Raw genomic sequence first — 12,940 nt, 5'->3', positions numbered from 1 at the left:
GTAGAGGAGATAGCACAAGACAAAACAATAGGAAGCTATGATAAGGAATTCAGAACCCAGAACTGAACTGTGGAGATAAAGAGAAAGGTAGGTGAGAGAAATATAAAGACAGACGCTCCCATTTTTCAATTAGAGAAGGACAGGATCAAATTCTGTCTTGGTTGCTATATTTATGACAGTATAATTTTTTAAGTTTTGTAATATAGGAGGAAGAGCAAATTTTGGAATAAAGGTAACATCTACTTTTTAAATTTTATGAAGTCATGAAATACTGAAGATGGGATATCTAGTAGGAGTATTAATAACTACTAACGTGTCAGGAGACACTTTTGCACAGAAGATATAGATTTGAAAATCATCATGTAGATGCTGATTGGAGCATTGGGGATGAGTATGTCATCTAGGTTTATCATGTGAGTTAGAAGAAAAATGAATCAAGTACAGGACAGCCCAGCAATTCTAGTACATTTCCTACTAACATGAATTGTCTGTGTGTAAGTAGACAGACAACTAGAGAGAGAGAGAGGAAAACCAAGAACAGATTTGAGAACAGATTTGAGAGCAGAAAGTGTTGATCAACCTGACAAATGCAATGTAGAGGTGGAGTATGAAGAGAATTAGAATTAGGTATTTGGGGTGCTGGGGAAAGTGGACCACCACATGCAAAGGAATGAAACTAGACCACTACGTCTCACCATACACAAAAATCAACACAAGATGGATAAAAGATCTGGACATAAGACCTGAAACCATAAAATATATAGAAGAAAATATAGGTATAACACTACAAGACATACATCTCTGTAACATCTTTAAAGACTCATCACCAAAGCAAAGGAAGTCAAGGGAAAGATAAATACCTGGGATTACATCAAAATGAAAAGCTTCTGTACAGCAAAAGCGACATTAACCAAAACAAAGAGACAACCCATTGATTGGGAAAAAATCTTTGCACTCCATTCAACTGATAAGGGACTGAGCACAAAGATACACAAATAACTCACACAACTCAATAAAATCAAAGTAAACAATCCAGTCAAGAAATGGGCAGAAGAACTTAAAATATATTTCTCAAAAGAGGATATGCAAGTGGCCAACAGACATATGATAAAATGTTCAACAGCCCTTATAATCAGTGAACAGCAAATCAAAACCACAATGAGATACTACCTTTTACTAGTAATAATAGCACATATAAAAAAAAAAAAAAAACTAGCAACAACAAATGTTGGCGAGTATTTGGTGAAAAAGGAACTCTCCTTCATTGCTGGTGGGAGTGCAAACTGGTCCAAACACTATGGAAAGTTGTCTGGAGGTTCCTCAATATACTAAAAATGGAGCTGCCATATGACCCAGCAATTCCACTCCTAGGAATTTACCCAAAGGACACAAAAACTTTGATTTAAAGGAATATCATACCCCTATGTTTATTGAAGCACTATTTATAATAGGTAAAACCTGGAAACAACCCAAATGCCAAAAATAGATGACTGGATCAAGAAGATGTGGTATGTACACACAATAGAATATTATGCAGCAATCAAAAAGATAAACTGATACCTTTCACAGCAACATGGATGGAGCTAGAAGGAATTATGCTCACTGAAATAAGTCAGAAGGAAAAAAGAAAATATATCGGATGGTTTTACTTATAGGAGGACTATAGGGGAACCAAATAAGATATCAGGGGTCAAAAATAATAACAATACAAAACAAAAACAAACAGACAATTATAAACCAGAGACATCCTGCAGAGGAGGCGGAGGGAGAGGGATCAGAGAAAGCTCCTGGCAGATAGTGTTCTGCCACCAGTTGTGCAGTTGAGTCAGTCTTTAATCTTTTCCCCTTTTTTTTAAGGATTTATTTATGTATGCATACAAGAACTGGTTCAGGCCAGAGGTGTGGAGGGTGAGAGGATTCACCAGAGACAGAGTGGGGAGCAGAACAGGCAGACTGACTGAAATACACTGCTGGGGGGAGCAGTGGGCAAGACAGGAGAGGTCTGCTGTGCCATGTGGGTAGCTCCCTGGCCTGGGATCAAACTTGTGCTGCAGTGACTGCGAATAGCTTCATAGATTGTGTCTTAACCCCTTACGCCACCAGGGAGGCCCAATCTTTTTCCTTGGTGGTCTCTATAATCTCTAAGATGAGGAAATAGAGGAGAAAAATTCTTACTCTCTTCCAGCTCCATAATTTTATTGACATACTGAGTGAATTAGTGGCTAGCTGAGTGATTGGTTTTGGGAATGTAATGAGATGTCCCTGGCTTCTAAAATTATTGGAAGTTAAAAACTAAATTAGCTACATGTTAGCACACTTTCCAAATTATCCGTTCATTCAAGACCAATGAGCAAACAATGACCCAGCATTTCCCAAAATCTCTTCCATGAATATTAACTTGACAGAATGTAATTGGTATTAGTTAAGAATTTTGAGGAATTATTTGTGGTGAAATAGATTTGGGAAATAACGACTTATACTCAAAGTAGTAGAGAACTTCTTGAGGCTTTTATTTACTTAGTAATTTGCACTGTGATTTTCAAACCCTTACTTGACCAAAAACTATATTTTATTTTGTTTCACTTTGTTGTAAATTACAGCATTTCTGAGAACTGACATGCTGATAAATGTACATTAATAATCACTAGTCTAAACAAAGAAGTGCCAGGGACCAGCCTCCGGCAAAATGTCGTGTCAGGGGTTCCTGAAAGGATGAGACGGCCTAGGCGACCTGTAAGGGGCTGAAGGGAAGGGAATTAAGGAGACACTGATACTGGATGGGGTGCAAATCTCTTCTGCCGAGAGACTCAGCAGGTCTTTTTTTTTTTTTTTAAGATTTATTTTATTTATTTATACAAGCACTGGGTACAGTCAGAAGCACGGGAGGGTGAGAGAATTCACCAGAGCCAGAGCGGGGAGCAGAGCAGGCAGAAGGACCGAAGTACACTGCTGAGGGGAGCAGCGGGCGGCAGGAGAGGTCTGCGCGCCATGTGGGACCCTCCTCTGGTGGCTGGGGAGCAGCCGGGGAGCAGACGGGGATCGAAACCGGCGCCGCGGAGGCTTCGGGCAGCTTCGCAACCCAGCGTTCAACCGCTGCGCCACCGGGGAAGCCCTCAGCAGGTCTTTATTTATTCATTTTTAGTAATCAGAAAAATTACATCATCATGTGCAAAGCAGAAACAATTAGTGTAGTTATTCCCATGGACTCCTGGCTCCTACAGGTCTCAGCTAGACGGTAGCCTTCAAGGTTAATAGATAAAAAACCAAACCTAACACTAAAACTTATTATTTCAGCTAGACAATTACCTAAGACAGTTGATAGCTGCCAGTACATCCCTATCATCTAAAGTCTAAGCATCAAAAGACTATTCTATTCATATGGCCTTCAGCCGGAATATGGCCAGCTGCTACTCAGCTATCAGAACTATTTCTACCTAGAAACTCCTTAACACAGTTAACTTCATTTAAAACTTTCCTAAGAATCTTCTAAAAAAGCAAAAGAAGGATTTGCTATAATTGTTGTGCTGGATTGCTTGTCAGATATGTACAATAAATTGTCTCCCATTGTCAAGAGGGCCAACTTGTTTAATAACTAATTTTCTAAACAGATAATTTCCCATGCCATTTGCTTGCAGTATACTGATGCATATAATTTATTGCCTAATGTACTTTCTGATAAATTTTGTCTCTCTTTGTGACCAAGAACAAAAAACGAAGGAATGTTAGCTTCAGCCCATGGTGTGAGGCACAAGGAATCTTCAGCCCCACGGTGAAAGGCCCTTTACCTTCAGCCCCACGGTGTGAGGCCCTTTAGCTTCACTGCTTGCCAGTATCCTATCTGGCGCGGCAACAAGGCCCCCTGCAGCAAAGAAGAAAGTAACAGTGCTGATAAAATGATCCCCAAATCACATATCACTTAGAATATGACCTGTTCATTGTACATGCTCTTCATTATAGTCTTCAAAAGTCTCATTGTTTCTGGATTGGCAGTGTTATGAATGCACTGCTTTGTTAACGCAGCAAGCCAAGGGTAATAGTTAATAGGTTAGCACCTCTGTGACTAAATGAATGCATTCTAAATTGGATCACAGCCCAATCCTTGATCCAGCAGCTGAATTTTCTTACAGTGAGTGGAGTAATTGCTTTGACAAACTGATGTATAAATAAATATATGTGTGTATATGTGTATATGTATATATGTATCTATACACACACACCCCTACATATAGGTGTGTATGTATGTATCTATAAATAAATAAAATGTCTCTTTGGAGACCTAGAAGCACAAAGCTGAGACTGTTGTCCTGAGGTGACTGTTTGCAGTCCAGAGGCAGAGAAGCCCACAGTTCTGCTCTGGCTTCCTGAGTCTCTTGTGGTGCATGAAGTCACTGAGACCACAGCTGGAGCTCTGGTTACCTTTTTTTAAAACAAACAAACAAACAAACTCCCCCCCCCCCCCAACTTACTTGGTAGGTACTTTTTGTAAAATGTCACCATCAATTTGTTTTCTATGAGGAAAGCCATACTAATCAATCTATTCCCAAAAATTCACATGAATCATACCAGTTGACTCTCCTGAAGTTAGTCCCACACAGGAAACATCCCCCGAAGTGGCCTTTTCATCTATCCTTGATCCCCGTTCCTTCTCATTCTAATAATATTAATCCTCATTTGCTCTGTTTAATCACACTAGGTATACTGTAAAAACATGTACAAGAAACTTACATTTTCCTTTGATAAAATAAGTTATGAGATTTCTGTTTGGAAAGTTTTAGAGTCAGGTGTAAAAATGAAGTTTATTTAGGGCATGCCCTCTTCCAGACCATTTTTGAATAATAATAATAATAATAATAATAATAATAATAGACTAGTACCAGTGTAAGGATTTTTTGCTAGAACTACAGAAGACTCTCAATTAATATTTAACTTTTTTGTGTAGTGAAACAGCAAATAAATGGAAATATTCTAAATATAAAACAGTATTAGATTAAACAAATTCTGACTGAGTATAGTGACATTTAAAAATTACCAACTTTGGGCCTCCCCGGTGGCGCAGCGGTTGAGCGCTGGGTTGCGAAGCTGCCCGCAGCCTCTGCAGCGCTGGTTCGATCCCCGGCTGCTCCCCGGCTACCGGAGGAGGGTCCCGCATGGCGCGCAGACCTCTCCTGCCGCCCGCTGCTCCCCTCAGCAGTGTACTTTGCTCCTTCTGCCTGCTCTGCTCCCCGCTCTGGCTCTGGTGAATTCTCTCACCCTCCCGCGCTTCCGACTGTACCCAGTGCTTGTATAAATAAATAAATAAATCTTTAAAAAAAATAAAATAAAATAAAAATAAAAATTACCAACTTTGAAAATATTAGTGATGTATTAAATAAATGAATTTGTGTCCCAAAACAAAAGTCAAGTATGAGCTTAGTTTTGTTAAATCTAAATATGCATGTCTGTAACAGCAGGAATTTTGGAAGGGAAGACCATGTAGTTAGAAACATGAGAAAACAATGGTTGAATGAAAAAATTTGGATTTTTTATTATTATTTTATTTTATACGTACATCATTTTTCATTTTTGTACAATGTATGCATTTTCATCTTAGTTATAGCCCCCGTGAAGTTCCCGCCACCCATTCACTCGTGATTTAAATAGAACTTGAGTATAAGTCTGTTCTTTCTGACTATATGTGTGACTGTAGGGAAGTTAGTTTGCTTTTTACAGCCTACATCTTTTCATGTGTACAAGAAGGAAAAATAACAATGTCTAATTCTATGCAGTGGTTGGTTGGATTAAATAGTACATGCCAGTATCTTCACACAAAGCAATTCCTCAGTAATTTTTTAATTTACTAAAATGTTAACAATGGCTATATCTAGATACACTTCTTGTTATTTATTAGATTTTCATGTTTTACCAAATAAACTCTCTACCATGTAAATGAATACATGTATTTAATCACATAAATTTAATAATGTGAAAAATGCATGTATCTGCATAATACATATTTATATAATTTGCTTCATGTCTGTTAACAAGTTTTATCTTTGATAAACACTGAGTCACTTTTATTTGACTCAAAAAAGATAAAGAAGGCAAAAATATTATCTCTTCCATTTCAAGACAAACACATAACCATGAGAAATCCTGCAGGGGACTATGCCAGTGGATGTCATACTTGCATTTGGACTGAAACTGTCTCATTCTAAGTTCAATGTTACTTACTGCTCCAAATTTTAAGAAGGAAACAAAATAGATCTCTGCCTTCCTTGGAATAGTATGGAAAACAAAATCTACTAAATATGCAAAAACTGACCAGGGCTTGGATTCAGAAGTTGCTTCACCATTTTCCCCCCTAGCTTTGATTTACATCTCAGGTGAAATGTCTCTGAGTTGCTGATGTGTGTCAAGTTTTTAACTACCTTCAATTCAATTGCAAACACCTGTATTTCAACAGGACACATAGTTGAGCTAATAATATTAGCGCGTTTTAAGAGTGAGAAATCATTTAGGGCTTTTTATGATATTTCTCAAACTAGCAAAGCCCTGAAATGGTCCTGAATGAATGAATTACCTACAACTCTAAGGTCAAGGAAAAGCTGCCAGGCAGACTGAGCAGTCCTTAATTTAAATCATTAAGAAGACTCAGATATACTGTAGACAGTGTAACCATGGAAATACAAAATCAACTAAATTTCTTCCCCTTTTTCTCCCCTCCATAGCTTAAAGGGAGCCGACGCTGGCAATGGAATCCGGGTGTTTGTACCTGATATCGGCATGTTCATTGCCAGTCTCACCATCTGGCTCGTCTGTAGGAACATTGTTCAGAAACCAGTGACAGAAGAAGCAGCACAATATAACCCAGAGTTTGAAAATGAAGAATTGGTAAATCTGACTTCGTGCATCTTTCTTCTTTGATTTCTCAGAGTCTTGGCCCTGGCTAGGTTGTGGAGCATTGTAGTAACAGCTAAATATGTGTAACATTTCTGCTTTGCCGTGCTTGACTTAAATGTTACCTCACTTCGCACAACCCCCTGTCCTGATGGGCAGGTTTCTCATCCACACCATGGCCATGAGGAGACAAGTTCAGGGACTACCCTTTATGAACCCATGATCCCACAAGGGTCAGAATCTGACCCTTATTCTCTCAACTATACCAAATCATCACCTAATGTTATCTCAGAGTGTTAAACTTTCAAATTTATAGTATTATGGTATATTGTCTCAATACTTTAATTCCTGAAAAGAAGTAACACCTGGTAGTGTAATAAAATGCTATAGAAATGATCCCTGATAGTATAAGTTTTATAAACTTGGTAGTTTTAGGAGGAAAAATTAATTGGCTTTGGAGGAAACTGTCTGGCATGTGTCTTGCTCTTCAGAGAAGAACTGTGTTAAGTCAGTGTCCTGGCAGGAAGGCACAGAGCAAGATATCTATGATCTGAGCAGACCGGGGTAAAGGAGAGTCCTGGAGCCCCCGGTGGCTTTCTCAGGCTTTCATTGAGCTTTTACATGTAGTACAGCAACCAGGTACGCGGCAGGCAGTGTGCGTGGGGAGGTGGGGAGCCAAGAAGGCCAGTAGGCCTCCAAGCCCCCAGCAAGTCTTCACTCTAGGATTCTCTGGCCTTCTTCCTCTCCTTCTCTTTCCTGTCTCTGTCCTGTCTCTGCTTCTCTCCCGGAATATCTCAATACTGCAGTCAAGGCCCACAGAAGTAAACAAACAACTTTAACAATGTAACAAATGCAGGTGCATCCTTCGCAGGGCCATCCTAATGGCAGGAGGGCAGAAAAGTCTGAAAACCATTTACCCTACACTTGGCAACTTAGATCATGTTATTTTGAAACACTCCAGAGAATAAATATATTTTCAGTACTGTAAAAATTGCAAAAAGTGAAATAATGTATACAATTTGTGTTCATCTTTAGCTACCTTTTTTATTGGAAAGGTTCAGGAGTACCTGTCATGTAGACATCAAATTTTACTCCTTGGTGTTTTAAGCATGTCAGATAATTTGTCACACTGTCCCCTGATGTGCTTTGTTGTGTTCAATTTAAGTAGTAACTGATTTAATAATTGAAAATTGAAATTTACAAAGAAAAAAACTCATAAAAAGACTTAACTGGGAGATTATTTATTTATTTATTTATTTATACAAGCACTGGGTACAGTCAGAAGCACCGGAGGGTGAGAGAATTCACCAGAGCCAGAGCAGGGAGCAGAACAGGCAGAAGGACCGAAGTACACTGCTGAGGGGAGCAGCAGGCGGCAGGAGGTCATCGCGTCGTGTGGAACCCTCGCTTAACTGGGAGATTTAACGAAAGACATCACTACAAAATGTTCATTCATAAGCGTTTGCAAGAAATTAAAATCTAAAAAACTGAAGTTAGTTTAAATAAGTTATATTTAGGATATATGTTGATAATAGTAACCATGAAGGCATGAAAGAGGAAAAATGTCAGGTATGATAGGGGATTTATGTGCTTCACAAATAAATAACGAAGTGTCTTATGTACTTATTAAAAACAAAACAGAAAAGAGAGAATATGATTCATAGAAAAAACTGAATCACACTGAGTAGAAGTTTTACAATTACTCTGCATATCAATATTCTACTATTTTAGGTAAACATTAAAAAGGTAGTTGTTATAAAAATAATTATAAGATAGCAACTAACCACAACTTGCATTCAAATCTACAAAGTAACCACTTGTTTATGCCCTAAAAATAGATGAGTCTATGAAAGTTCTTGTCCTTCTTACTATCTTTATAGTTATGACAAGAAATTTAAAATTTTAGTATCTTTTTTCATTTGACTTTTGTAATATTTAGTTTTGAGGATCATCTGGTTTAAGTGATCATCACCAACAATTGTTCAAGTTAATATTTTTTCATTATTGTTATTTATAAAGGCAAGATTGTTTTTCAGTTATCCTCATATGATTGATGGAGGATGAAGGATATTTTTTGAAAATAGAGTGGACTCTAAAGTCAAAGTTGGAAGCTACTTACTCATGGTTGTGTGATGTTGAGAAAATTGTCTATTCTCCATTTGCTGCAAAATGGAGCTGATAATAATAATACCATCTCCTGGAGTATTACACTAAATGAAATGCCAAATCAAAGCACCTAGCACAGTGCTTGCTCCTTTGTGTTGCTTATTATATTGCTATTTGCTCTCCTGGCTGCTCTTCTCCAGTTTGAGGGAGAGAAATTTCAAACCCAAGATCCTCATCTTAAAATGACACAAAGTCAAATGGAGGGTACCTTTGAGGCCAATCCACTCAATTAAATAATCCCTTCAGTTATTTGCAGACAAGCATGAATGAATTACAGTGAACTACACTTTCCATAAAAAGAACTGTGACCAAGTGCAAATGTTGTTTTGCCAAAGGACTAGCAAAGTCTGCACTGATTAACAGAAGGCAATAGATATTAGATTATGGTTGAAGTCACACGGCTGGTAGAGAAGAGAGCACAAAGACATTAACATGGATTAATTTTAAAATTAAATGTTTTTTCCCCGACTTTCCTCAGTACTCAAACATAAATGTATAGTGTCTCCATTTGAGATTTGTTTAAATACCTGTACCCTATATATTATTAATCACATTATTTAATGATGACAAGTAGATGGCTAGATACTCTAAGCATTATTTATTTGGAGCTTTGAAAATATCATTATTATGAAGATTATTGCCTTCTCAGATGAATTTGTTTTGGCCTAATTTAGGTGGCAATTTTCATTCTCTTTGCACATTCTAGTACACCTGATAGCCAGGAGGAACAGGCTGGTGTGTGAATCTTCTGAGATGAATCCTCAACGAAATATTCCTTACATGTGAACAATTTGGCTTGAGTCTGAAAAGATAGAAGTACAAGGCCAAAATCAGCAAGGGAATTTATTTTATTTTTGAAGGTCCCAACATACTTCCTGCTGCTTATAAATCTTGGCTTTTGCACTCTAGAATGTTTGGTTTTTGAGGATCTTTTGAAAGAATAGTGTTTGCTGGCATTGTTTCTTCTTTCATTTATCTCAATGAAGAAATGGCAAGATTAATCCCCAGTGCCTGAGAGAAATTCCTTTTCAAATCCAGCATTGTTTTAAAGTAGCAACTAATCCCTAGAGAAGAGTCCTCTGCAGTCTTCAACGACTTGATGATGAGGCTCAAGTTGACTATTTTGAAAGGTATCACAAATCCAGATTCCCCTAAAGGCCCTTAAGGGAAACAGAATCTAGCTCTGGATGGAGCCTGCCTTGTTTGTGTTTTACAGAGCACAGGCCTCAGAAAGGAAAACAGCTTCCTCAAGTGCCATCAGTTCTTTTTCAGCTGACACATCTGCGGTTTTGTTTATTTGTTCATTTTATCTCAGAAGCTGATCTACAAATCATAACTAGAAGAAAGATTCCTATTCGTACATCTGAAAAAAAAAATGTTGATATGAAATTTGCATAGAAGAGTTTCCTTTTCTTATGCTTATTTCATGAGCTTTGAAATCTTATTTTTGAAGCATATATTTAAAAAAAACCTAGTGGTTTTTTAAAAACCCATACTCATGTCAAATTAAAGATGTCTAGAAGATATTTTAAACATGACTTGGTCTGCATAAAGAGACTCTTAATAGTTGAACGAATCAAATATGAAAGATAAAGAATATTCACGTTTAAGTCATCTCCCCATCTGGTAAAAATTCATGGATGAAACATTTAGATCCTGTTAATGTTATATGGAAGTTCATTGTGAACCTAAAAAAACTTCACTTTACTTTCTAATATCTTATGTCCATCAGGCTACCATGGCGTCTGCATTCTGGCACATAAAATGTCCATCTGGACTGTGTTTCAAGTTTCTGCTTTGAGACTCAAGTTATTCTTTTATGAATAACAAGAAACATAGAATGGAAGAAATGAACTGTTTTGTTGCCTTCTAATTAGACATCTCACCTGAGATTCAGTCCAGTCACCTGCTTTAACTTTTCTAGATGATAGAGTTTAAGCAAATAGATGTGATCATCTTGTTACAGGGCTGGGAGAGGGGCACCCCAGACCCCACAAACCTGCCTACTGTAAATAGGTTCTGCCATCCGCTGCATCAACACAAAACATATGAGACTTTAATAGGAATAAACTTTAATACAACTAGGAAACAATACAGGAAAGGCAAAGAATCTAGTTTCTGAATCAAGCACCCAAAGTTACCCGTCCCCTCGTGAGTAAAAGTCCACCCAAGCAGGATTGGCCCAGAGCAAGGCCCCAAAGCCTGCCACAGGTCTAAGGCATCTTCCAGTGGGGACCCACAGAAAAGGATCAGAAACAATCAGACAAGTCTGGAAGGAAAAGAACAAAATCAAAATCAAGATAAAAACCGTCATTGTCACCTCCCCACGGGTCTCTCACCCACATCTCTATCACCCAGTCCATGACCACAAGGCAAGTGCAGTTTCTTCACGTGTCTCTCTGCTCCATGTGCCTCCTCCAGGTCTCCTTCTGGCTCCATCCTGCTTCCTTCTTTCCTCAGTCTCCTTGCAGCTTCTTCTCTCCCTGCTCAGCTCCACCCTCCTTTTTGGGTGGGGCAGGGAAGCTGGAACCTCCCCATTTCCTCAGGACCACCCTGTTACAATCTGAAATAAGAACCATTTGAGTCTTTTGCTGCCTGTCCAGATCACCCTCAAAAACTGGGCAAGACCTTAATGTCCCTCAAAATGCAGCTCATTTGTTCTGCCTTCTTTGAGTTAAACACATTCACAACTCAGGTCTAACTTTTAATTCTATTGCTTCTAGATGCCATTAGTTTAAATAAAAGGGGATTTTTTTTTAACTGTAGGAAAGTATCAATGTTATCTTTGGGAAGTCTTCAAAATGAGGTATTGATCATAGAAACTAATTAACTTTAGAACATGACTAGCTCTTCCCTCCCCAGCCCCTCAGGGTCGTCCAGCTACATCTCACTGGAAAAAGGGTGAGAGCCTGGACACCCGTTTGTCCTTTCCTCTGACATGACCACATGTGTGGCAGTGTTACTGAGCAGGAAGAGGGGCACCCCAGAACCCCCAAACCTGCCCGCTCTAAATAGGTTCTGCTATCCTCCACATTAAGGCAAAGCATACTATATTGTGTAAGACCTTTAATGGAAAGGAACTTTAATACAATTAGTGTGCAACAAAGAGAAGGAAAAGAATATAGTTTCCAAATCAAACACCTGAAGTTACACATCCCCTCGTGTGTAAATGTCCAGCTAAACAGGGTTGGCCAACGCAGGGCCACTGAGACTCAAATACTAGCCACAAGCCTAAGGCACCTCCTTGTGGGGACCCATAAGAAAGGGGCAGAAGGGGCCCAGCACATCTGGAACAGAAGGAGCAAAATCAAGATAAAAGCTGCCATTATAACCCACGGGTCTCTTACCCACATCTGTTTCAACCAGTCCAAGGCCAAGAAGCAAGAGCAGTTTTTTCACATGTCCTCTCTGCTCCATGGGCCTCCTCCAGGTCTCCTTTTGGCTCTTCATTCTGCTTCCTTCCTGCTTCAGTCTCCTCTCTAGCCTCTCTCTCCTACCTGCTCAGCTCCACCTTTTCTTGGGTGGGGCAGGGCACCTGGAACTCCCCCTTTTCGTGGGGACCAGGAGCGGCATGCCCACCACCGTGTGATGGGTGGTCAGAGGCGCCATGGCCACATGAAAACAGGGACATTATTACTGACAGTTACAACGAGAAAACTTTGCCTAGATTGGACTTCAATATGTTCCCAATAGTAAAAATAAACAAGAATTAGCACTTGAGATGTCAGCTCAGATACTTTAAATTATTACAGTGGAACTATTATATTACAGTTTAGATACATTTTTTTTTCTGTTTCACCCATTAACATATATCAGGATGTACAAATATTCTGTTATTTTAAAGGAACCAAAGCTGGAGAGTAGCTTTTTACCTTTAACAATTTGTCTATGTTGTTAT

At 38.8% G+C, this 12,940-nt stretch overlaps 1 protein-coding gene across 7 annotated transcripts in view; it reads left to right on the top strand.

The window, feature by feature from the left end:
* PIEZO2 (piezo type mechanosensitive ion channel component 2) overlaps positions 1–12,940 on the top strand; it is a 500,507-nt gene that overhangs the window by 288,329 nt on the left and 199,238 nt on the right. For all 7 annotated transcript variants that reach the window (XM_054694215.1, XM_054694221.1, XM_054694214.1 and 4 more), the window contains exon 5: positions 6,708–6,870. In XM_054694215.1, coding sequence (XP_054550190.1) covers positions 6,708–6,870 — 163 coding nt within the window. The remainder of the gene's footprint in view (positions 1–6,707; positions 6,871–12,940) is intronic.

This window comes from Talpa occidentalis, unplaced genomic scaffold, assembly GCF_014898055.3.
Source record: "Talpa occidentalis isolate TD23 unplaced genomic scaffold, MPIMG_talOcc4v2.1 talOcc4.13, whole genome shotgun sequence".
In the NCBI taxonomy this organism is placed as follows: Eukaryota; Metazoa; Chordata; class Mammalia; order Eulipotyphla; family Talpidae; genus Talpa; species Talpa occidentalis.
The sequence above is the reverse complement of the archived record's forward strand: the minus strand, read 5'-3'. Positions and strand labels throughout refer to the sequence as shown.